This window comes from Heptranchias perlo, chromosome 28, assembly GCF_035084215.1.
Source record: "Heptranchias perlo isolate sHepPer1 chromosome 28, sHepPer1.hap1, whole genome shotgun sequence".
NCBI lineage: Eukaryota > Metazoa > Chordata > Chondrichthyes > Hexanchiformes > Hexanchidae > Heptranchias > Heptranchias perlo.
The window spans coordinates 22,969,617-22,996,696 of record NC_090352.1 but is presented as its reverse complement, the minus strand read 5'-3'; the positions used below and the strand labels follow the sequence as shown (position 1 = coordinate 22,996,696).

The 27,080-nt window shown below is 41.3% G+C and overlaps 1 protein-coding gene across 2 annotated transcripts; it reads left to right on the top strand.

Moving 5' to 3' along the window:
* Positions 1–244: 244 nt before the first annotated feature.
* Positions 245–18,907, top strand: LOC137344932 (protein PIMREG-like). Of its 2 annotated transcripts, XM_068008226.1 has the most exons (5): positions 245–603; positions 4,844–5,151; positions 7,026–7,121; positions 15,734–15,780; positions 16,567–16,648. In XM_068008226.1, the coding sequence occupies exons 1-4, from the start codon at positions 334–336 to the stop codon at positions 15,762–15,764; spliced, it is 705 nt and encodes a 234-aa protein (XP_067864327.1). In that variant the 5' UTR covers positions 245–333; the 3' UTR covers positions 15,765–15,780; positions 16,567–16,648. The 2 variants fall into 2 exon arrangements, with proteins under 2 accessions (XP_067864327.1, XP_067864326.1); XM_068008225.1 differs by lacking the exon at positions 15,734–15,780 and having other exon boundaries at positions 16,567–18,907.
* The last annotated feature ends 8,173 nt before the right edge of the window (positions 18,908–27,080 follow it).

The window sequence follows — 27,080 nt, the reverse complement described above, 5'->3', positions numbered from 1 at the left end:
TTCACAAGAATGCAATGGTAATTTCCATCAGCCCGCGGTGTTTCACCCCATTGATAAAAAGGACACATTGTTTCTCCAATTACAGCTGCAAATAGATCCGAGAAACCAAAGGATTGAACACAAAGCAGCGGCTTCGTTAATCTCCCGCCAGGGAAACAAATCCAATCGCTGCCCCGGGGAGTGACGTGACCGTCAGCCAATCGGGTGGGGGCGGACCTCGTGATCTTGTCGGTTTCACCAATCAGAAAGCGGGAATTCCGCTCCGCTCCAAAGTTGCGCCAAATTCAAAAAACAAAAGTTGGGGAGAGGAAGCGAGAGATCGGGAGCAGAACCATGGAGGCTGTGATCACAGGCTGGAGAAAGCAACACCAGATCCTGCAGGAAGAAGGCGACAGCCCGGCAGCCGATGTATTCAGGAGGATGCCCTCCTCCAGCTCCCTCAATACCATCCGCATGTCCCTGAGGAAGAGGCTGCCCCTCAAACAGGTGGACTTCAACATCGACCACACTCCGAGCTGGGAGAGTCTGGAGCTCAGGAAGAAACCGAGTGCGATGCAAACTCTGGGTCGGACTGCGAGGAACACTTGGGGCAACGTTTCTCAGGTAATGAAGTACCGTCTCTCGTAGGACAGTGGCTCGCATCAGTCTATTTGTTTTTGGATTTAAAGCGTCATGGTTTCATAATTTTAAAAACGGATTTAAAACCATAAACGTCAGGAGCCGCTCATGGGGGACGGGATTCGGATTAAAAGAATAATATCAAAGCTGTTGGGGAGTCAATAATATCCCTCATTGGATTATACAGTGCCTGGAAAGCAGTTTAGAAAGAGAATAGGAATTTGTAGCTGTGCCTTTTATATAAATGTAAGGAATCTTACAACACCAGGTTATAGTCCAACAGTTTTATTTGAAAATCACAAGCTTTCAAATAAAACTGTTGGACTATAACCTGGTGTTGTAAGATTCCTTACATTTTTACACCCCCAGTCCATCACCGGCATCTCCACATCATGGCCTTTTATATAAGGTAGTGACCCGGGCCATTGTTTTCTCTTTGTGTACAACTGTAGTATAACTTTTTTAAAGGTGCAAGGCTGGTTCAGCTGACGTGGCAATTGGCTGCATTCAATCAGAACAGCAATGACAGTACTGTAGGCAAGATGTGGAGATGCCGGTGATGGACTGGGGTTGACAATTGTAAACAATTTTACAACACCAAGTTATAGTCCAGCAATTTTATTTTAAATTCACAAGCTTTCGGAGACTTCCTCCTTCCTCAGGTAAATGTCTCCTTCCTCAAACATTTACCTGAGGAAGGAGGAAGTCTCCGAAAGCTTGTGAATTTAAAATAAAATTGCTGGACTATAACTTGGTGTTGTAAAATTGTTTACAATTAGTACTGTAGGCAAGAAAGTGTTTGTTTGTTTGTTTGTGTGTGTGTGTTTGCATATGTTGCTTCCATCTCTTCCACATGCCAGTAACCCCGGGAGCAGTTTACAAAGCCACAGTTTGGGCTCCGTTTCTTTTCACCTGTTGATTTATTTCAAAAGTCTTTGTTATCTGTAGCACACCCATCTTTCCCACAATCCCAAAACGTGGCAGCAGGCAACTTGTGTTTTTTTTTTGCACGATGAGCAGTTCTGACTCGATCTTCTTTGAATTAAAAGACATTATCGATGAGGAACAAATATTTTGCATGTTGTCAGTGACTAGTTAATTACGTGTACAGTGATTTGTGAAACCTGCATCTCGACATGTGATTTTTCTAGTTGGCTGCTGAGGTGTGACATCAGTTTGGAGTTTTCCCCTATTGTCCTGCAGATATTATCACATTGATTTTACTGGATGAATGTTAACAACACGACAGTAATTGGTGAAATTGCCTTTCATTCACCTGGCATGGATGGAAACTGGTACTAACTGCTCCCTTTGTTCAAAAACATTTGGTTATAAATTGATGAACTGTGTTGCTGGCTGAATCAAACCAATAAACCATTGTCTTGTAAGATTTTTCCCTACTATAAGCAGAGTTGTTGACTTGAATCTACCAATTCTTATCAAATAACCAAAAGGCTAATGTTAATTTAAATGTCATGTGTATCCCATTAGATAATGTATTTTGTATGACTGTATAACAGGGGCTCTGCATGCTGCCAAGAAGTGTAGTTTTCCTATATACAGTGTCCTGTCAGACAGTTTGCTAAATTGCCTCCCTTTTTCCCTTCTTCCCCCTCTGGAGACCTGTCTCCAGAGTATGTTGTGTAATCTGTATCCTTTCTCATCTTTTGAATACTAACCTAATGAATATTTTTCCCATCCAGTCTAAACATTAATCTTGCGTTGTAGGTTTCTGTGGTTTTCTTATTGCAAAGTTTCTATAGTACTTGTTTTATGCTGTGATTATGTTCCAGGTGCCAATCTGAACCAACTGTGATGTAGTTGTGCTGCGGAAAGTTTTTAAAAACTGAGGAGTGCTTCATGCTCTAATTTGATCTCTAACTCTAGTTTGGGGCCTGGGATGGACTTTTTGATGCCTCAGTGTGCACCCAAAACCACTTTACATGCGACTAGAGTGGTTGTATATTTGTGCCCAGGCAGTCTCGAGTGTTTTTAGCTAGTTTGTGTGCACACATTTGGCTTTAAACTGGCATGTGTGCGATGAGAAAGGGGGGTGAATAAGAATTCCTACAACAATTTGCATTTATATAGCACCTTTTTAATGGAGTAAAATATTCCAAGGCGCTTCACAGGAGCATTTTAGCAAACAAAATTTGACACTGAGCCACATAAGGAGATTATAGTACAGGTGACCGAAAGCTTTGTCAAAGAGGTAAGTTTTAAGGAGGGGAGAGAGAAGCGGAGAGCTTTAGGGAGCATGGGGTCTAGGCAGCTGAAGGCATGGCTGCCAATGGGGGAGTGAAGGCAATCGGGGCTGTGCAAGAGGCCAGAATTGGAGGAGCGCAGAGATCTCAGTGCGTTGTACGACTGGAGGAGGTTTCAGAGATAGGGAGGGGTGAGGCCATGGAGGGATTTGAAAACAATGGTGAGAATCTTAAAATTGAGGTGTTGCTGGACTGGGTGCCAATGTAGGTCAGTGAACACTGGGGCGATGGGTGAACAGGACTTGGTGCAAGTTAGGATATGAGCAGCAGAGTTATGGATGAGCTCAGGTTTGGGGAGGGTGGAAGATGGGAGGCCGACAAGGAATAGTCAAGTCTAGAGGTGACAGGCATGGATGAGGGCTTCAGCAGCTGATGAGCTGAGGCAGGGGCGGAGATGGATGATGTCACTGAGATGGAAGTAGGCGGTCTTGGTGATGGAGCAGTTATGTGGTCGGAAGCTCATCTCAGGGTCAAATAGGATGCTAAGGTTGCAAACGGTCTGTGTCAGCCTCACAGTGGCTGGGAAGGATTCTTAAATCTATGAAAGTATGAACCTGCTAAAACAGAGTAAGAGCTGGATTTAGCACCATATATGCTAGGAGCTGCCTCATGCCCACTGGTTTCCTGAAATCCGAATTAATGTAAATTGTTCCAAGGGTGGAAGAACTAGTTTGTAAATTAGTTCTCTCATATATAAAGATGTACATTATTGAGGACTGGTTACTGAATGGGTTTTCTTCCAACTGCGAGGGAATTGGGTGAATCACTGGGAGATGATTCCAGAGGAGAGTCTGTAGGGTTTTACTGTTTAAAATGTTCTGTAAAGAGCAGCTGGACGTTAGCAGAAGGCTGATGGTTAACAGCTGCTGGAGCCAACATACGTAGTGGAGCAAAGCAGAATGGGATCCAGAGATTAGGCCAATGGGGTCAATACTTCCTAAAGTAGCTGCTTATTAGTGTCATGTTCACATGATTTTTAATTAGCTTGAATTTGCATTTCATTATCAACTCTCCACATCAAGCAGGTTCTCTTATATAAATAGGTTTTTCTACCATGTTTATCATACTGGGATCTAAGGGTTGCTAGGGTGTGATTCAACAGATACTGGCATATTGTCCAGTATAGTTTGCATTGGGTGGGGAAGAGGTGACAGGATGTGGGAGAGGGCTTTTATTTTTTTTTTAAAGTTGTAAGTGAAATTTCAAATACTTGAGGCTTTAAATAACAAATGTAAAATAAACTAGCTGCAGTGTAATATAGATAAAATACATAAAGCCAAACTCGCATGTATATAATTAGGTCATGTACTCAGGGTGAATTTATTGTGACTTGGCAATGCTGATCCAGCTAAGTCTGTGTCTGTACACATCTAATCAGTGTTGACACTAGAATTTCAGACAAGTGTAATGGTGGATGTATGAATTTTCACACTTAACTGTGGGGAAGAAAGCTCCCAGCAGTACAATCGTACATTTTGTCCATGTAAACTTCTTTGGAGAGATCAAATGGGTTTTTTTGCCTCTCCCAGGAGATTACATGGTGGGTGGGAGGTGGTCATTGGAGTGTTTAGTCATGATGGTCCAGCCATCATGGTGTGGACAGGCTCGATGGACCAGCCGGTCTTTCTCTGCCCATCAATTTCATATGTTTGTATCATTGAGTTGTTGTCTGTAACACTAGGGTGAAATACTGATTCTTACTGGTAGTGGCAGTAATTTGAGGTGATTAACAGTATCACAGAAGAAGCATCTTGGCACATCAAAACATATTGGCTTAAAGACAATTTTTTTTTAATGGTGTATTTGTACTGTTACACACCCTGTAGCATCGCTGCTAGTTCTGTCTGATGTCTTGGGGGAGAGGGAGGAGAAAGGTCAAAGAGAGGGGAAGGATTCCACTGCTGTTCAGAGAATGTGTTGCTTTTGGCCTTTTGCACTAATTACTGTGATTCTTTTTGTAGAAACTCCAGAAGAGGCGACAGAGTCGCAGTGAGTGCCTGGTGATCACCCCGTCAAAACCCCAAACTCCTCCGAGACGCAGGAGTGGTTTGGCATCAAAGAAAAGTACTCCACCCAGAACCCCTCGCAGCAGAGAGGGTAGGATCCGCAACACCCCCTCCAGTGGGAAACGCACCCCCAGGAGCCCCAAGGGCAAGTGGAGGGAAGTTGCTCATCTGTTTGGCAAGGATGGACTTCCTCTGAGAAGATCGATTAGGTCTGCTGCAATGAAGAGTCCCTATGCATCACCCACAGGAATTAACAGGAGGAGGTACACAAACTGAACAACTTAATTATATTTTCATGGAGGGCCAAGGCCCATTGTGCAAGGGGGCTGACAATGGGGAAATGAAGAAAAGGTGAAGTAAATTAAGAATTAGTGTTGGTTATGCTGAGATTTGGGATTTGAAAGCCTGTAGATTGCAGGAAGAATTTGATTTGTTAACATTACAAGATGCACCACTCCTTTTTATGAAACGAAAGGAATTGGATTTTTAAGGTGGGTCAAACCCTAAAATCAACTTTGTTTTTATTTAGGATAAATTATTAGGTATTTGTATTGCAGGAGGGGAAGCCAACTGAGAACGGGACCAATCAATAGTTCATCTCTTGGGGCGGGGGGGAATCAATTTTGAATTAAGCTCGCTACGTGCAGCTTTGAGGAGTGCAGAATCTACTAATCTGCATTAGTCAAAGAGTCAGACTTGTGTGCAGGCAAGCAGTATGTCAATTCTGCACTTGTAGGATTTAGGTTAAAGTTGGAATATCTCCTTTCTGTCTTTTAATTACAGTGGAACTTCTTATCCTTGCTCCCTTTTATTTGAAACTTGATTATCTGTGTGAATTTCCATGAGAGTTGGGCTGCCAGCATTTTGTTTTCTTTCAAACTGTCCAACTTAACAATGGTCCTCCTAGTTTTGAGATCTGGAATCGGTGATGAGAGCTATTCCCTTGTGACTTCAGCTGCAAGCTCTACCCCAGATCCAAAAGAGCCAACCAAAAATCTATCCCACTCCAGCACCTACCTTGGGGCCACCAGGTGCAGAGATGAGCACTAAAGGTGGTATGCATTGATCCCTAGCAGCTCGGTGCTGCAAGCACTGCTGATGGGGATGCTGGAGGTAAGTGCATGTGGTTTTAGTGTTCAGCTCTGGAGCTAGTGGGGCTGTGGTTGGGAAAACTTTCGGCTGGTTATTTTGGCATCTGTAGCAGGAAAACATTTGGAGTTGTACACTGATAAGTGGGGGCGCTGTGAGCTGCCAGGTCATTTGTAGCTCCAGCTGATCGTATTGACAGAGCATTTGACATCATTGCTCCTAGAGAAGATTGTGGTGAATGGATGCAGAGAGAAGGAGCATTTAAAAAAAAAAAAAAATCAGCACCAATCAAAAGTGTGATTTAGGGACTCTTTGTTATCTGCTGGGCCAATCCCTCAATTTTAGTGGACACTCGTGTGATTTCACTAATCTTGTAGTTGCAGGTAGCTCCCAATCACATGCCCATGATAGTGCTGGTCCTCCGAGATTGGTAACTGAAATTTTGACCTGTTTCTTCGGGGAGAGGTGGGAGAAAGAGTACTTAGTGTGGTGGTTGAAAACCTATTTCAGAAAATTAACTGGTGCTCTAAGCAATATTTGAACTAGTGAATGGCCTGTGCAGTATCTGTATGTAGGATACTAGTGACTATCATGTAAGAATATTCAACTTAAGCAGTCACTAGGAGGGAAGGAAGAAGATACTGCAGCCTGTGATAAAAATGGCGTGTATTTACTATAGTCACAAAGTGTCTTGGATCTCCTAAAGTATGCATTTAGGAAATGATATACATAGAGAGTTATTACTGCTCTTCCAGGCAGTGCTTCTTTCTATCCGCATTCCTGCTGTGAGATCCCGATCAACGGATGAATCCAGGAGACCTACGGCAGGAACTCTGCGTTGAAGTCTCTCTGAAGGTTGTTGCATCTAATCTAGAGAGGGAGAGGTTTGGCGACAGGGAAAATGAATCTTCCTAAAGAATTCAATCTGTTAGCGAGGGTCTGTAAATTAATCTCAAACTGCTATCTTTTTCTAAGGTGTTGTCTTTGGTTCCACATATAACTAGATGAGGTCTGCATTCTCACAGTATTCATTATGTTGTGTTAACAGGCAGTTTGACCGAGATCTGGAATCCGTGTCTTTTGGAATTGGACAGTTAAAGCGACTGTCCCAGGTATTTGATGAAGCCATCACTAAGGAAGAAAGGTACTGCATGATTCTCTTCAGTCCACATTGGAAGTCAGTCAACTGTATTAGTCTCTGATAGCTTGGGACGTACGTGTAATACTCAGCAGGCATCTTGATGACTTTTACAAAGTTTTAGGCAACAATGCTGACACTGCACTGTCTCAGCACTAGCAGTGAGGTGAAACGATGTGGCCTTTAACTTTGAGAATTTCAGCTTGTTCTTTAGGGATGTTGAGAAACCTGCTGACTCCTGAGTTGCTGTGGGAACCAAATGCCAATGATTAAGAAGTGGAAGGTGTTTGGATAAAACTGAACACTATTTATATTTTAAAAAATAATTGTTGCATAAAACTCAAAATTGAGATATTTGGATAAAACTTAGCAGAAGTTAGGGAGGAAGATGGAAATTGTGTGGGGTGGTTACATTGAAGGAGTTGCTGTAAATCATGATTTCTCCCAAATTATAAAACTCCTACCTGATCTTGTCCAATCTGTGAGTTTTTGACTCGAGGGTGTAATGTTCTGTTTGGTTTCAAAGCCAAAAAATAATCTTTGCAGCTCAGCTCCATTCTTTTCTTTTCTTGGTTCCCATTTTTCAGTCCACTGATTATAATCCCTTTCCTGGACAGCTACCATTGTAAATCGAATTTCAAGTCTTCACTAGACCATAGCTAGGAGCCTTGAAGCTTTGTTACACTTCTAATGAATAGTGTATTTTAAATAATAGGAGGACGTTTTTTGTTTTAACGTGTATTTTTTTTAACACTTCAGCAACTCCCATTGCCATTTAATTCTAATGACTAAACAGACTTCAGTCAAAGATCAGAAAGTGCCCACATCTAAGTTGAGTTGAAATTAGTGCAAATTACCCAACTTGCATATCTTAACACAGCAGGGGTGTTGTCAGCTATTTTATTTTTTTTACCATTTTTAACTAGTCCACTGGGTTTAAAATCTACAACAGCAGAGACAGAACATTGAGTCGCTGGTGAACTTTCCAGTCTGAGGTGCTTGTGGTCACACTCAGACCAGTTTTAATACCACGGACGCTTGACTGAACAAACTTTCTTTTGAGGCAGACATTGAGAAGGGAGTGTAAACGTCAACTTTTTGTGTTAATTGGGCCACTAGTTACTGTAACGTGTTCCATAGGATAGGTTTAAAGCAATGTGCTTCTGGGCTTCCCTTGATAAGTGTGTGTGTCATAATGTGTATACTGAATCATGTATTTTATTCAGAAGTGAGCATTTGATAGAATATTGATTTTTATATATGTGTGTATATATATATAATTACTCCCTCCACTATAGCACAAATTTTGTATAGGGATCATTTTAGTGATTTGGCCTTTGAATCAAGGAGGTCATTTGGCCCATCATGCTAATGCTGGCTCTTTGAAAGAGCCATCCAATTAGTTCCACTCCCCTGCTCTTTCCCCTGAAAATTTTTCCTTTTAAGAATATGTCCAATTCTGTTTTGAAAGTTACCACTGAATCTGCTTCCACCACCCTCTTAGGCAGTGCATTCCAGATCCTAACTTGCTGCGTCAAAACATTTCTCCTCATCTCCCTGGTTCTTTTGCCAATTATCATTCCTTAGAATCATAGAAGTTTACAACATGGAAACAGGCCCTTCGGCCCAACATGTCCATGTCGCCCAGTTTATACCACTAAGCTAGTCCCAATTGCCTGCACTTGGCCCATATCCCTCTATACCTATCTTACCCATGTAACTGTCCAAATGCTTTTTAAAAGACCAAATTGTACCCGCCTCTACTACTGCCTCTGGCAGCTTGTTCCAGACACTCACCACCCTTTGAGTGAAAAAATTGCCCCTCTGGACCCTTTTGTATCTCTCCCCTCTCACCTTAAATCTATGTCCCCTCGTTATAGACTCCCCTACCTTTGGGAAAAGATTTTGACTATCTACCTTATCTATGCCCCTCATTATTTTATAGACTTCTATAAGATCACCCCTTAACCTCCTACACTCCAGGGAAAAAAGTCCCAGTCTATCTAACCTCTCCCTATAAGTCAAACCATCAAGTCCCGGTAGCATCCTAGTAAATCTTTTCTGCACTCTTTCTAGTTTACTAATATCCTTTCTATAATAGGGTGACCAGAACTGTACACAGTATTCCAAGTGTGGCCTTACTAATGTCTTGTACAACTTCAACAAGACATCCCAACTCCTGTATTCAATGTTCTGACCAATGAAACCAAGCATGCCGAATGCCTTCTTCACCACCCTATCCACCTGTGACTCCACGTTCAAGGAGCTATGAACCTGTACTCCTAGATCTCTTTGTTCTATAACTCTCCCCAACGCCCTACCATTAACGGAGTAGGTCCTGGCCCGATTCGATCTACCAAAATGCATCACCTCACATTTATCTAAATTAAACTCCATCTGCCATTCATCGGCCCACTGGCCCAATTTATCAAGATCCTGTTGCAATCCTAGATAACCTTCTTCACTGTCCACAATGCCACCAATCTTGGTGTCATCTGCAAACTTACTAACCATGCCTCCTAAATTCTCATCCAAATCATTAATATAAATAACAAATAACAGCGGACCCAGCACCGATCCCTGAGGCACACCGCTGGTCACAGGCCTCCAGTTTGAAAAACAACCCTCTACAACCACCCTCTGTGATACATTTCTCCCCTTGACTACCCAGTGGGTATATGCAGAATAGAGAATTATACAAAGCAGGAATAACTCCGGTTTGATCAGTACTGAGTTGGTTAAATTCAGCAGGTATGATTGAATTCAGTACTCCCTATGTGGAGGTAGGTGAGCAATCATCCAGGTGTCTGCTCCTGATGGCCACCAGCAATCTCCTGCTAGTAGTGCCTTTTGTGTAGTCAAAAAACGAGGATCCGGTTCTATTTTAAGAACTAAAAAATTGATATTTGAATGGACCTGAATGCAAATCCTCCCTGCCTTTCTCTTCGTCAGTTGATGCTGTACTTGCTTGGGCTTGAATTATGGCCACTTGAGTGAGGTATTGGAGGACGATGACTATAATTCCCTACTCTGAATTGACTTCTTTAGGAAAGAAAGGGGAGAATATTAAAAATGAAAAGTAATGCATCACTCATTCTTCTGCCCCACCACCATAAATGTAGTATATCCACTGATATGTTGGTTCTTTCATTTATCTAACTTGGGAGTAGGATGCTCTATCTATTTCATTGCATGCATTCTATCCAATTCACATGTTCAAAGAAATACTGTTTGAGAGCTTTTATCCTTTTAACGTACAGTGACTATTAATGAGTCAGTCCTGAAAACCCTTATAGGGGCCTCGTGCCTTGGCTGCGCTCAACTTAAAACGGAAGTTGAATTTCCTGTCTCTTGACTGCAGTGATTTTAGTAAAATGAAAACTTTCTGTAATGGGATTTCTGTTCTGCTGGCAGAATCTGTTTGCATTAGATTCAAATAGAAAAATTGACTTGTAGGTAGTGGATTATTTTTTTTTTTGTTCATTTGTTTCTCCTCTTGAGAGACATTTAATGGATGCAGGGGTGAGGAAAACATACTGCAATACTGAATTGTACAACCAATCCTAAAAAGCCCACATGGTTGTGAAGTGTGTTTATTTTTGATCAGCAAAGTCAAGTGCGAATCCTTAGGTCATTTGTATTACATTCCTCTTTTTTTTTTAGTAGACGTTAACCCAAAGACGGCTAACTCCTGTGTTCTGCTTTTGGATAAGTATGTAGTACAAACACACTAAGCATTTGCACCTGAACTTTGCCAATTATTTTCTGTGCTGCCAGACTTTTCTGTTGGAAGGAAGTGATGGGGCTGAAGCATGTCTTCCTTACTCTGAATGGCCAATATATTCCAGAAATAATGAGCACAGATGCAGGTAGGGAGATAGTCTCCTACCCCATTGAGTTTCTTCAGATGCCTGCTTAATATTGATTTTAGTTCTCTGCTTCCTATTGATTTAGTTCCCTATCTGTTCAGTTTAGTTTGTCGTTTTGGCTGAAATTTCATATTCTTAAATTCAGTGCAAGTATGATGTAAAATCTGCCTGCAGGACAGTGGCAGTTGAAGTGCTTTGAGCTGGCAATTAGCACTGAAGGGGGATGGGAACGTATGGGAGGTGGGAAATGGGGCTGAGGAGAAGAATGCATTGGCATTGTGAGCTGGAGCAGGTTAATCTGGGCCAAGAATGAGGCATGGCAGGTCAGCAGCAGTAAGTGGTAGCAGGGCGTTGGTCTTTATGTTAGCCTCGGACGCTGACTGAGGTTGGGCCTCCAGGAGAAGTTGGGTAATATATGGCTAAGCTAAAATATTTTTGCAAAGTACTTGGATTTTTGCATGTTAAAGATTACTTATAGTACTTTCTTTTTTAAGTGATAGTTTTTCACTTTTTGTAGTTGTCACTGACAGCTGAAATTTTAAAGGGAAAAATTGATTTGGTAAAAATGTTGTTTTTGTTTTATTGGAAGATTTTGGTTGCATTTCTTGGCTATTGTGTTGTGATTTTGTTGAATATGAAACTTGAGAGAATCAAGGTATGAAGCTGAGCTTGGAGATAACGAGTATGACATGTCAACAGCAACTTGCATTTATATAGCGCCTTTTAACATAGTTAAAAAGTCTCACCAAAGGGCTTCACAGAAGCGTTATCAGAAATAATTGAACACCGAGCCACATAAAGGAGATATTAGGTAAAAGAAGTATGTTTTGAGGAGCACCTTTAAACCAGGAAGGAGAGGACAGAATAGTCAAGGGTGGGTTTTTCGAGGACGAGGGTGATGACGGCAAATTTGATTGGTATTGTCCCCCTCCCTATCGGGAAGTGCATGCACTTGTAGAAAGAAAGAACTTGCATTTGTATAGAGCTTCTCGTGACCTCGGGGGAGTGCAAGAAGGCGGCTGAAATTTTTGGAGTCATTTGGTTCATCCTGTTTCTTTTATTGGTAGTCGTTCCTCTCCACTTCGATTTATTGCTTTCATACATGCTTATGAGTTGCTCATTGCTATGTATGCTGACGACACCCAGCTCTACCTCACCACCATCTCTCTCAACCACCTCCAGTGTCTTATTTGTCACTCTGCTGGTCTGACATCCAGTACTGGATGAGCAAATTTTTCTTGCAACTAAATATTGGGAAGACTGAAGTCTTTGCCTTCAGTCTCCGCCACAAACTCCGTTCCCTGGCCACTGTCTGAGGCTGAACCTGACCATTCGCAACCTTGGCGTCCTATTTGACCCTGAGACGAGTTTCCGACCATATCCGCTCCATCACCAAGACCACCTACTTCCACCTCCCGCAACATTGCCAATCTCTGCCTTAGCTTGTCTGCTTCTGAAATCCTCATCCATGTCTTTGTTGCCTCCTAGACTTGACTATTCCAATTCTCTCCTAGCTGGCCTCCAATCTTCCATGCTCATCCAAAACTCTGCTGCCCATATCCTAACTCGCATCAAGTCCTGTTCACCTATCACCCCTGTGCTCGCAGAACTACATTGGCACCTGGTTCGGGAATGCCTCCTTTTAAAAAAAATTCTCCTCCTGGTTTTCAAATCCCTCAATGGCCTCGCCCCTCCCTATCTCTGTAACCTCCTCCAGCCCTGCAACCCTCTCATATCTCTGCACTCCTCCAATTCTTGCCTCTTGGGTATCCCCGATTTTAATCGCTTCACCATTGGCGGCCGTGCCTTCAGCTGCCTAGGCCCTAAGCTCTGGAATTCCCTCCCTAAACCTTTCTGCCTCTCTCCCCTCCCTTTCCTCCTTTTAAGACGCTCCTTTAAAAACTACCTCTTTAAACAAACTTTTGGTCACCTGTCCTAATATCTCCTTATGTGACTCGGTTGATAACGCTCCTGTGAAGCACCTTGGGACTTTTTTATTATGTTAAAGGCGCTATATAAATGCAAGTTGTTGTTGGTAAGCTCCTACCCATGTTCCTTGTGTTTGATTCATATGTTCCCTACCTTTTTGTTTGTGGTTTGTTGCTGTTTGGCTTGAATTTTGTATTCAGAATTCAAGTCAAGACATTTCCATATACAAGTACGATAGACAGGAATTATATTAACTTTTTTTATTAAAAATAGATTGCCTTTTGAAGTTAAGTGAACAATTTATTTTTGTTAATGAAAGAATTCAAAATCTATCAATTAGATTAGAGGGCGCTGCCGTTGTATAATGATGGTGCAATTAACTTTTTAAAACAGTCAAACTGTTGTTTCCCATGTCTGGATATATGTAACGGTTAGAAGCAAATCACTAGCAGACCACTTACAGGCCCTACGCCCTGGGAGCTGGAGACTGCCTCAGGCTAAATGCAAGCAGAGATTGTATTATCTCAAATCAAAGCTCATTCCTGGAATACTTGGAGGCACTTTCTCTGGGATTGGGTAGAACAGTTATGAAACGTCCAACTGTAGTCTGTTTCAGGCAGGGGTGGGTTTAACTAACAAAAGACAGTCGACATGTTTCTGGTCATGTTGGCTACTGCAGATAACCATCTTTAGTAGTTTCACCATTTTAGCTAGAGATACTTGCAGCCTTTAGGTGGTTGTTCTACCTTTTCAAACTAGCTTCTAACCTGGAAATCACATAAGTGATTGACTATCATCGGAGCTCCTGTAACTGTTCTCCACACCTCTAGTCATCACTGAAGTGCCAGAAAGCCACGGAACTTTGTGTGGTGAAAGCTATTACAGATTTTGTTTCCTTAAAATCTCCAATTTGAACTTGTTTCTCTTTTTGATGGTTGGTAATCCATAATAGGAAGTGGATGACTGGTCACTTCCCATGGGAACAATGCAGTTATCTTTCAATGTTTTCTAGTTCCTGCTAGCTCTTAACCTTTTTAGGTTATAACTTAAGTCTTTCCTTCTATGGATAAAATTCTGCTTGCATATTACTGCAGAACACTTTGTTTCTCACTTAGTTTATTGTTCCAAGTCAATTGATCTTGCACCATAAAGCTTGCGCATGATTTACAAGCTGTCTAATAAAGGTCACCTTTTATACTTGTATAGTGGGAGCTGGCTGATTGGAAGGCTGCCATGCTTTTATTGAGCCCAGTAATCCCTAAATTCCATTATAGTAAGTGATCCCAATGGATACTTTCAGGACATGTTAACGCTTGCATTTATATAGCACCTTTCACCTTAAAACATTTCAGTGCTTCACACAATAACTTTTTGAAGTGCAGTAACTTACGAAGGCACACATATTAAGAGATTGCTTCAGTTCTTTTACTGACAGGTTTGTGTTGATTAGAGATAATCATCTTTAGAAGGATTCAACACAATAGTTTGAAGTTGTTGGGGTGGAGTGGTGGGGAGGGGTTGTTGACAGCCGATGCCAGTGCTGGGAGGGGTGGCCCAATGACTACATGTAGGACGCAGGAGACCACTCCTGCTTCTGGCCCACAAGGAGTCCTCAAAGCTAAATAAAGAACCTGATCTGGCCACCCAGCTGACTGCCACCAGGTTTGGCCCCATGCGAGCCTCCTGCATTTAGTTAAAATTGTGTCACGGGTGCCAATGACCTCATCGGGCCACGACTTTTGATTGTATAACAGGTACCCACCCATATGGGGCGGGCAGCCCTCCCGTACCTGTTTTGAGATGAGTTAAGATGCGTCACAAACTTCCTCCCCCAACTGTCATTTTATTGATCCGCCTGACCCATTTGCATCAGGTGGGTTAAAATCTACCCCTGCCTCCCAGTGTTTTTAAAACTAACGCCTGAGGTTCAGTTTCTATAAATCAATCAAATTGATTTTGCTCCTCTACACTTCAAAAGAGAGAAAATTGATACCACTCTGTTTTAGATGCCAATGAATTTAAATGGGCCTTCAACTTTTCACATTTCTCCTCATCGCTGCCTAGATTGCTATATAATCAATGAGTGATTGATTGTTTTGGTTTATGAAACAGTTATGATTCAGGGCCTTTTTCCCAGCACTTTTTTTGTCTTGTCTTCACTGAAGACCTTTTCTGCAAGCAGTCAATGTCTGAACCAAAACCTGCACCTTTTACACTAGCCATGTGTGGGTTAGCATGCTGAGGTTGAACCCCTAATGGCAGTATATCATTCACTGGAGAATATGCAAGATGCCCACCTCGTTCTCCTGACTATCCTGAAAGATGGGAAATTACCATGTCGACAATCTGTGTGGGTTAAAACTACTTCATCACTGGAGATCATCTACTTCAGGAGTAATTTTTGTTGCATGCTACACATTTCTTTTCTGACACCTGAGCCTGTCTGAGGACCTTTTTTTAAAACTTGTGTCAGGATCTATGTATACTGAAGATATGGAGAGCTTCCATCTGACGTTCATTCGACAAACTTTAGGCAAGCTTTTATATATTAAAAACAAAAACTTTGAAGTAAATCTGGTGTAAAACTTTTCTTTAATACAGTTGCTGCATGAAAGATAATGGAAGTTATTCCAGTCGCAGCATCAAAATTAAGTTTCTGCATGTAACTGCTGTAAAGGAGAGGTTGGAGAGCTGTTTTAGTTCTGAAGTGAACCCCTAAATGCTAGTCTCTTCATTTAGTGGACACTTCATACTTAGTTTAAGAAAGTGAATTCTGTATACATGCTGCTAATTCATTATTAATCTTTTATTCATTGTCAGTGACATGACTCTTTCTCTAATTGATGACTGAAGAAAATGGAAGTGAGGTAAAGTTTGCATGCCATAAGCCAGTGTGTATTGTTTCATGGTGCAATGACTGAGTGGCTGGATGGTCTCAACAAGATGCCAGGCACTCATTGTGCAATGGGGATATTGAGTAGTTGCAATATAGAAATTTAGATATCAAAACATCATGGGTTAAATATCCCTCTGGCTGGGACACCAATATACTTGCCTGTTTGGAATCCATTTTTTAAAATGCTAAATGCACATGACCATTTGAAGCTAGTTCTTGCTTTTTCACCAATGATTCAGTATCCCCCCTCATAATATTGTCCAGTTTGTTTATTTTTGCTTTTTAATCCTTTTTGACAATTTCAGCCTTCTTGGAATGTGAGAAGAGGCATCCTGTTCCCTGCTGTCGAATTCAGTTACCTTCCCTTGCCTTTGATAAAATGGGAACATGTGGTTTTGTTGAGCTGAAATGCTAACTGATCCAGCCAAGTGTCTGTCTTCATTTATAGCTATGAGCGTTTGCATATTATGTGGTTCACCCAGGCCACATTCTTTTAGGAAATTTTTTTTGGCTTCAATGCAGCTTGTCGTCGTTGCAGACCCCAGAACTAACTGTTTATTAAAGTATCTTACAACATATGCATGTGTTTGTTTTAAAATGCTCACTACACCACTAATACTTACCCTATTCACAAGACGGGCTGTTGATGGCACATTGCAGCATGCTTCAACTTGATCATGATTTGGGCTACATGGTTTAGAAATGCTTAAATCCCCACCCCCAAGTAACCTATTTCTTCCCTTCACTTTCTTTCCAGAGAGCGAGCGATTGAAAACTACCATCATATCATGTCTGAAAATCTGCGGATGTCTAAGATTCAGGCTCAGAAATTGTTGTCTTTGTCTGTTAGAAGAAAAGCAGAAAGGCTTCGCTCCACTGTAAGCAGCTGGACAAATGAGGCTTTGGCGAGCATTGCGGAGAGGGGCAGGGACTTGAACTGAGAGCCCAGATTTGGCTTCTATTGCTTTTTATTTGGAATTCTGCCTAGAGGTTTTCAAAAAAACAATTGATGCTTTTTCTGCCTCACTGGTTTTGTTTGCCTGTGTCTTTTTGTTCTGTTTATTCTAAGCATGAATACGATTTATAGTATTACAAGGGCAGCTACACTAAATTCCTATATAAACTGGTGATGTAAAATATCACTTGCCTCTTGTTTGCCATTATGTCCAGCTGAGTCAAACTGTTCACTCCATTTAGGGTCAAAATTTAGAAAAGGTTTTGCTGATGGTGAGGGCCAGTGACTAATACAGTGGACTTTAAATGTGCTCCTACTGTCCCAGCAGCAGTTAGTGTAAAGAAGGGGCGGGGGGAGAGAAAGAGAGATGCATTCTGCACATCCCATTGTCTGAAATTAAATTTCCAAATGCAATATTGTATAACATTGTTTCTCAGCTACTTATTATTTTAAAAATCAGATCCAGAAATCTGTCCAGATTATGAAAACTGTTATAAGTTGGACATAATAGTACGAGTTTAAAAAAGCTACTTGTGATCAACACATTCTAGGGACGAAATGAATGGATAGGTTTTGTTTTTGAAACACACTCTGAAATCCCTTTTTTAATAATTACACACTTTCAAAGGGGATCATTAAAATAGCACTCATTTAAGTGCATTAAGGAGCTACCAGACTGCCATCTACATGTTAGTGAAGAACGTTTAGATTTTTTTTTTTAAAGACAAGTTTCCCTTGATCAAGAATTTATGGTTCAATTTCCTTTAACCAAATATAAACACCATGATTATCTGCATGTTGTGTAAGTGAACCCAAGTGGTGCTTTTACCCATGGAACTACTGCATGTAGTTGTTTTTTTGGTGGGAGGGAAAGAAGGGATGTTTTTTAACAAGTTGTTGAATTCATAAGCATAATTTGTATGTTACTTTGTTCCTGTGAAGTGACTTTTTTGGATCAAAGCTTATTTTTGTGGCTAATGTTAAATTTCCATGTCATATGAATTGGAACCGTGGGTATTTCCAATCAAGTCACTGCTTCCAGCATAACCGAATTCTATTTTAAGGTCTTTAATTGGAAGTGACAACTGCTGATGCAGAATAGAAGCTTTAATTTGCAGACTTCTGTCCGTCTGACACAATTAAGGAGAATTGTCTCCTTTTAAAGGAGCAACATGTTCTGTTTTTTTTTAAAACTAGATTTGAATTGAAATATTTTGGGATGTGGGTGGGTGAGAAAAAGGATTGCATGTGACCTATAATTGATTAAGGGAGCATTGGGCTAATAGAATGGAAATTCAACAATTTACAGAAGCTAGTTTCTTTGGACCTCTGCCTGTTTAGGACTTTCACTTGCTCAGCCACTGTTGATTTTTTATTTTTGTTGTGCTTTGAGTTTTAGTATGAGGTGCAGCATTTACACTCAAAGTATGTGAGTGAAGCTGGCTTGCTTTCGCCTCATTCATTGTATGTGTTATCTCATGAAGGCCTTTAATTTTGTCAAGTTAATTTAATATGTACTCAATTGATATGAACTGTTCAATGTTATGTTTCTGTTGATGGCTAGACTGTTAATGCACGTTATCTTAAGCCATGCGTTTGAAGGACTCTGATATCTTTGTTAATGGCATTTTTGCACATAACATTGCTGTCTTTTGCGACTTTTTTCCCAGTGTATCTTACAGAAAATGTGCACCATTTTTATCATTGTAATTAGAGTATTTTTTACAATATTTGAATCTTCTGTTCACTGAATAATTAATTGTCTTTTTTAGATTTGAAAAAATCTCAACTTTTAGAGCTTTGTCAATGTTTAAAGAACTTCAAATAGATATTTATCTATTAATGTTCTAATCCTGAGGATGTGTGTAATTCTGGACAAGGGGTCAGGGTCAATGAGGGTTTTTAGTGACTTTTTAATATGAGATTCCAGAATTTTAGCTGCCATTTTGGGGATCACATTCTGCTGTTCTGGGAAACTGGTGGCTTTGGCTGTATTTTACAAAGAACTTGCTGTTCCCTAACCTTGCATCCACTCTATGATGATTAAATAGGGCCAGTTTTGCGAGGGTTCTGCTCCTGATTTGAAACTACACAACCAAGTAATGATCTGAAATTACATAATGAATAAAGGAATTAAACATAACGTAAATGTGAGTTTAATGGAGCCCATTTCAATGCAATTGTGTTTCTGTACAAAGTACCATATACTATCTAGATACGTTAGATATTGGTGTGTTCACTTTGAAAACAAGGTTTATTTCAAAATGTATTGTACCGTTTCAAAATATGTCACTTGATCATGGCATTTGATTAAATATTCATGTGGGCTGTAACAAAACAATTTGTTTTATTGACAAAACCATATCTGACATCTCCATGCCTGAGAACTTTCTTGCCCATATAACTGACTAGAATTCTAACGCACATGCCTAAGGAAATGATTAAATAGTTGCTCAGTGATTTAGTTTGTCTTTCATATTTTAACAAAGCATAAATAGTTTGCTGCTTCTTCAGGGTGAATATTCAGCATTTGATTCACAAAAGTGGTGAGAGGGAAAAATTGACTGACTATGAAATCTCTTCAGCTTTCTGTGGAGATCAGATTTGGGCAACTGGTGTTTTGTGGTTTGAATCTTCCCCCTTGCTAATTATAACACTGAGTAGTACAATGATTCAGGACATTGAATAAATTGGAAACTTGAGTTACAAAGAGGAATGGTCAAAACACTGCCGGGGGGAGAAAGTCTTGCTTTCTCCTAATGAAAAGTTAGTAGTTCAATTTTTTTTTCTTTTCTGTCCTGGTTGGAAAGTTATCACATCTTCCGCCAACCACACACTGCAATCAGTCACCCAGGAAGGTACAAGAGTGTCTCTTCCGTTTGACATCCCTTGAATTTTTTTCTTCCCTTCATTCAGTTCTAACTGCAGATTTGCAAGTTTGGGAAAGTACTTTTTGCTTTTGTTGGGTTCCTGGCAGAATTACCTGCTACACTGAAGGCACCTGACTATGGCTGAAGTATTAACCAGGTAGTAAGGGCCCAATAGTAATCAAAATCTTGAAGATCTACTTTAAAGTGACTTCAACCTCATTGAGTCCCCATTGAAGTGGTGCATGTGGGGTGGGAGATCTAATCACAGTTGTTCCAAGATGACTAATAGTAATTTAATCATAATGTGTACGTATGATCCTTCATCATGCTTGGATCTCAATGGGTCACTTTGTTATTGTAGATTGTGCCCTTCAATGATCGCTGTTTTTAATGAATCTTAGACACCAACATTTAATCACAGACTTGAAGTATTCGATTGGCAGATAATTTGATGAACTAGAAAGTTTGGTGTCTTTCAGCTGCTATTCATTTTAAACTGCTGCTTGAAGATAAAAAAGCTAATTGGAAGCTTTTTGAGTCAATAGTCCATCTTCAAGAAAGGAGTGAACGATTGACCATTCCTAATGTCAGGGAGTGTTGGATTTGCTTGAGGCACGTGTGCAGAAATTAGTAATAGAAACTAGGGAATGGCTGAAAAGAAATTTGTATGCAGGCTGGCCAACAGAATATTAAAACCTAACTTATTGTAAAAGTAAACCTAAATTTCACTATCTGCTAGTTAATAAGGGAAGGCTTACAGATATGATTTTTGGTGGCCAACCATAGAATTTTATTCAAATTTAAAACATGGACAGAAGAGGTACCAAAAGATTGGAAAGATGGGGATTTAACCCTTGTGCTTTTCACTTGAATGAGGAGTGTAGATTTTTAGCTGGATGCACACAGAGACTGGGCTGTTCCCCAGTGAAAGGCCAATTTTAAATTATGCAGAGTGAAGAACCAAAAGCAGAAGCCTCATAAGAGATTTCCTGTCCACATTCCATCCTTGGATGCTGAAAAGCATAGCTGGAGAAAGGCGGGGAAATAAATGTGAGTACGGGAAAGTCTGCCCTGTTGAATGCTGATGGCCTCTGTTACCCAGTCATTGAATACCACATCTCCAAATTATCTTCAGTGTCTATGTGTGACCCTTCATTCGAATCGTACCAAATGATGCTGATCATGTTGCCTGAACTATTGCACTAAGATGCTGAAAATGGTTACTCAGAGATTGATATGTTAATCCACCACCTTTTTAATTGTAATATTACTGATGCTGATTTGCCACTTTTCTTGGGATAATACAAAATAAATTAGGATTCTAATTTCAGATATTCTTCCAATTTTGCTGGTAATTTTCATTATTTCTGTCTCGCTCCTCTGTATCCGTTTTCTAATTCAGTTGCACTTAGAAACCATAATACTTCTCTACAAAACCACATTATAACTTTAATAAATAATTGTGTTCCAAACCATTTAAACAAATAAAACCATTCTCTTAGAAACTGCACTGTCATCGTACAGCTGTCTTTTCATCTCGAGTACAAGCAATGCAAAACTGTACACATAAAAATCTAGACCAACTGGTACACAAAGTACAGGATCGCTCTGTCATATCACAAAGGAGCACAAGCAAAACATACACTTAATTTTACAATTTTGCACCATGTACTCTACAAAAATAAGTTATTAAATACTCAACACATTGCACTTTGTAACAGCAAGAGATGAGATACTTTGGTCAAGCAGATATGCAAATATGTGAAACACTGTCGTCTTTTAATATAGTGAAACAGTCAGACAATTATCTTTACACACATGTGAACAACTATACTAGTGTGATCAAGTCAAAAACACAAGTGAAATAACAAATATTTAACATACTTGCTCTGAGGAAAGAAAAGCTCCAACTACTCTTTGTAGACCTGTAAAAGTTACTCACCTGTATGTACATGAGTTTAATCTCTATCCTTTTCATATTTTTCACTCCTATAATTTTGTTCTACTCCTTCAGCCCTGGCTACTTATATGGTTGATACTGTTGTGACCCCAAACACACACAGGCTCCCCCAGAAGGTAAGAGCAGCTCCAAGACCAGTACACTGGCTTTTGAAGAGGGATTTTCATTCACAAAAGAGAAGTTATCTTGTCACAAACCCTCTTAGTCTGGCAAATAGGCAGCAGCTCATTTGCTTCATTTGCTTAAGGTAATCGGTTTGGAATGCTGATTATTTTCCAAGCTCTTGGTACCCTGACCTGGCCAAAGGCTCTCGCGCACCTTTGGGCTGAATCATGGTCCAATGTGAAGTTCTAACCAAGTAAACAACTGGTTTGGATGGGGGAAGGGGCAGCCGCTGCCCCCAACACCTTCTGCTTGGCTATATCTGTTTGCTCCATAGCAGCTGCCTGTACAGAATCACAATTGGCTAAAGAAATAAGGAGTATGCATAGTTGATGAATGATAAGTTGGAAATCCTCTCACCCTCACTCACCTTGCTCAACATCTGGCTTTCTTCTAGAGTTGCAGTTGACTTGGTAAATGTCCTCCTATACACTCCATAGCCACTAGTGCTATTGTTACCATTTAAATAGAAAAAGATGGTCTTTCTGTACAAATATACACAAACTAAACAAAATACTGCTATAGATTTGTCCCACAGGGAATGCACAGTAACTGGAGCAATTCAGCCTGATCCACACTTGCTGATTTTTTAAATGCATGTTAAGCCACCAAACTACAGTAGAACCATGAGAAGCAGCCAGGAGTGACAGGGCATGTTTTGAGTCTGTAATTTGTCCCCAAGTTCCTTTTGCCATTGGTACAGTTTTCCTTGAATGAGTGCACACAAACAAACACACCCTTCCCCTTTCCCTACCCCTTAGGAAGAGGGATATAACATAGGCACACATACCCCACCCCAAGAAGGGAATATTATGGACTGAAATACCTAGAGCCACTTCTGGGTAGCTTGTGCAGAGTATTAATGGAAACCAGAGCGAAAGTCACCAGTTTACCTTGATTAGCAAAACAACTTGTATGAACTAGCACCTTTAACATAGTAAACATCACAGATCAGTAACTGATGTTGAACAGTAATGGAAGAGTTGGGGGAGATAATGGCAAGCATTGTCAAACAGAAAGGTTTTAAGAGACGTAGCAAGGTGGAGGAGATTAGGAAGAGTGTTCCAGAGATTTTGTGGGGGATCGGTGGGGGGGGGGGCGCAAGGCAGCTGAAGGCGTTGTAACTGATGGTGACTGGAGTGGAGCAGAGTAGAGAGGAGGGCAGAATGGACAAGAGGCAAAATTTGGAAGACAGAAGGGCAAAGATTAGTCGATTAGGCTGCTGGAGGGTGGGTCAGGACCATGGAGGGAGATAGGATAGAGCATTTGAATGCAACGCATTGGCGGAAAAGGGAGCCAATGGAGAATGTTGAGAACCTGGTTGCTCACAAGTGGGAGTTATTGTGGGACAGGATGCAGATGGCAGAATTTTACAAGTTGTAGTTTATTTATGGGTGGAACTCTGGATTTGGGTGAGGTGAGCACGCAAGCTTTGTGTAACAATTGACAATGGTTTCAATGGCAGTGGGTTACGAGGTAAGGGTGAAACTGGATGGTGTAGCAGAGGTGGTAGTCAGTCTGAGTAGGCAGTGGGTGATCGATGAAGCTGGGGAGAGGGCTTTAGCCAATGATGTCTTGATGGGAGATGAGTAGGATGGTTTCAATCTTGCCACTGTTAAGCTGTAAAAAGTTCTGGCTCATCTATGATGACATAAGACAGGCAGCCAGCACAGTAGTGGTCATGGAGTTGAAGGTGGTATTAGAGAGGTAAAGTTATGTGGCACCAGCATATAACTGGAAGCTGATCTTATGTATGGACAAGATCACTGAAGGCCAACATATAAATGAGGAAAAGAGAGTCAAGGATTGAATCTTGAATGTTCTAAGGTGATAATGCAGGGGTGAGTGCTGTGGGAAGAGTAGAAACCAGACTAGAGTTTGAACAAGGATTGGTAGGAAAGATGAGTGCAGAGTTCAGTACTAATTATGCAATTAAGGACCTTGAGAGAAAGGGAGGTTACAAAGGGGTATTAGTTGGAAAGGAGGAAGGGATCAACGATAGGCTTTTGTGTTGGGTGGGTGGGTGGGGGGGGGGTGAGTTGTTGAGGAAGACAGCTGTGGCTGTGCAAATTTAATCAGGACAGCAAGCACTGGGAAACAAAATAGGTTGTGTTATCAGGAGTTGACTCCAGTAAAAGCGGGGGAGAAGCTTCACTGTATTTAGTGGCTGGAGTGTCAGGGATGGGACAGGAGGAGGAGGAAGAAAATGGCATCTGAGTGGGTGTTTTTAATAAAGACAAAAACCTACGGGCTCCTCACATTTGGAGGCAAAGATAGAGACAGCAAGAAATGGAGATTGGAGGAAGCAGTTTATCATTGAGGGATCCAGCAGAGTCCCTATTCTTGAGGATAATCTTGGAGTAGTAGGAAGATTTGGCTGGAGAGAGGGAAAGGCACTTTTGCTTGAGGTGGTTCAGCCAAATCTGGTGGTGGATGACCAGGCCATTCATGTGCTAGCTGAGCTTAAGATGTAGCCCTCAAACTTGATGGTGTGGCCATGGGAAAGTTCATGGTGGGATGGGGGAAAACATAGCGTGACTGACTGATGAGGGCAGTTATATGTATGGCACTGTCTGCATTGATTTTCAACTATTTTGGTTGAAGTTGAATCAAGTACAATCCAAGTGGTCTGGTTCAGTCCTAACTCACCAACCTACCTGTCACAGACACATCTGCCCACACTAGTATTGGTAGGAGTGACCATGGCACAGTCTGTGAGAAGACCAAGTCTTATCCCCATAATGAGGACCACCCCCCACACTCCATTTTGTAGTGGACTAACTAAGGACAGATCTGGCAGTCCAAAATTGGGGCTTCCATGAGGTGCTGTGGGTTAGCAGTAAATTGTATACAACTACAATCTGTAACCTCATGACCCAGAACATCCCTTAATCCTCCATTACCATCAAGCCGGGAGACCAACCCTGGTTCAACGGGGATTGTAGAGGGTGTGCCAGGAGCAGGCATCAGGCATAGCTGAGACTGAGACTACAACACAGGGCTACCTGCATGCTAAACACCAAAAGCAGAAGGTTATAGATAGAAATAAGTGGTCCTACACCCATAGAGCAGAACAAAGCTTTCTAACCTACCACATCCAGTCAAGAATGGTGGTGGACAATCAGACAACTAACAGGCGGAGGAGGCTCCTTGAACATCTCTATTTTCAACCATTTTAGAGCCCACTATGTAAGCGCAAGCAACAAGACTGAATTCTTTGCAAACATCTTCAGCCAAAAATACCACATGGAGAATCCTACCTGGCCACCCCACTGTTGTAGATGCCAATGTCCGGCCAATTTGGTTCACTCCATGTGACATTCAGAAATGGTTGAGTGCACTGGACATAATGAAGGCTTTAGGGCCCTAACAACATCCTCGCTGTAGTACTGAAGATTTAGCATCAGAAGCTTCTCCCCAGCCCCCTAGCCAAATTGCTCTAATGCAGCAATGACATTGGCATCTACCCGATACTGTGGATACTGTCCCAGTATATCATAACCACAAAAAACGGCTGGGGTAGAATTTCTGCAGCGGTTCTAATATCCCACAGCAACTTCAGTGACAAGACCGTAGAAATGGCGTAAACAGCTATTTATGCCATTTCTCTGAGGTTACTCCCAGTCTTTCTCCAAAGTTATGGCAGACGATCGGGAGAACCGCCACAGAAATTCTAGCCCAATAATTCTAAGCCAACCAATTACTGCAACCATCAGCCTTCTCTCAATCATCAATAAAGAGAAGGAAGGAGCCATCAATCAGCATCAATTCATCAATATCCTGCTAACCAATGCTCAGTTCAGGTTTCGCCAGCGTCACTCAGCTCCACTCCTCATCATAGCCTTGATTCAGACAGAGATGCGACGACTGAATGCCAAAGAAGAGGTGAGAGTCGCTGTCCTTGATATCAAGGCAGTATTTGACCGAGCAAAGCAATGTGGGTCAAGGGGAAAACCTTCCAATTGTCATTCCCAACACACAGGGAGGTGGTTTTATTTATCAGAGGTCAATCGTCACAACCCCAGGACATTGTTGCAGGAGTTCCTTGGCCTAATCATCTTCAGCTGCTCCATCAAGGACCTTTCCTTTATCATAAGGTCAGGAATGGGGCTGTTTGCTGACGATTCCAGTGTTCTGCTCCATTCACAACTCATCCATAATGCCCCCTGGACATGGACAACATTCAGGCTTGGGCTAGCACGTGGCTGGTAACATTTGTATCACATAATGACATTATCCAACAATAAAAAGCCCCTCCACCTGACCTTCAATGGCTCTGCCATTAGTCCCTTGGTGAGTTGCCCCTTTAAATCATTTTAAAGATCAGCAAACTGTGGCGCTTTAAATCCTGGTGATATGCAATGACTTGTTCAGATATTTTCCTTGTTTGTAAAATAGTGAATTCCTTTCTTGCAAACAAACAGAAATAGTGCAAGGGAGCAAAAACCCAAAAAAAACTGCAGCTACGGAAATCTGAAACTGAAACAAAAAGTGCTGGAAACTCCCAGATCAGGCAGCGGAGAACAGAGGAGCTAACATTTTGGGTGTGCACTCTTCCCTTCTTCAAAGGGTCCTCACATGAAACATTAACTCCTCAATATACTGCAAAGGATCTGGCTTTAGGGGAAACAGCCTGTGAGAATAGATGGACCAATGTTAGCTGCACAAAATTCAAACTTGGCCACAAAAAGGGAGCTTGCATCCATGTAAACAAATACAAATCTGACTAAATTATTACAAATCAACAGGTTTAAAAACAAAACATTAAGTTTGTTGATCTGTAGAACAATTTGACCAAAAAGTGTTAGAAAAGCAAATCTAGTTAGCCAGCAGTTTTTATTTTTTCCCTCCATCAGTGGTTGGGTAGTTGAATCTTTTTAGTTGTACAAATAATGCTGGAGCTTCTCACGCTGTATTTCCACTGTTACCGGGAGACTGGGTTAAACATGATTGTGCAGACAGCCTTGGCTTTAAGCTTATGTCTTGTGAATTGTTTGAATCATTATTTGACAAGTTGATCTTGGAGCTCAGAGCCGCTTTTCCTGTTTAAGCGAGTGAGTGAAAGAAAGTGCTTTGAAACCTGTCTGACCATAACCGATCCAATAACCTAGCAATAACTGTGAAAAAGGCCAGGGATTCTCTCCCCAGCCAACACTCACATTTGATACAGGGGAAAGGGGGGAGCTATTTTAACCTAACTCGCCTGGCGGGAAACTGACTGGATCGGGTGCAATGCTGGTTTTACACTCCCGCCCGATTTGACTCTCCATCGAAGTCAGTGGAGAGAAATCCTGGACGGGGTGGGAAACCGGCATTCCGCCCGA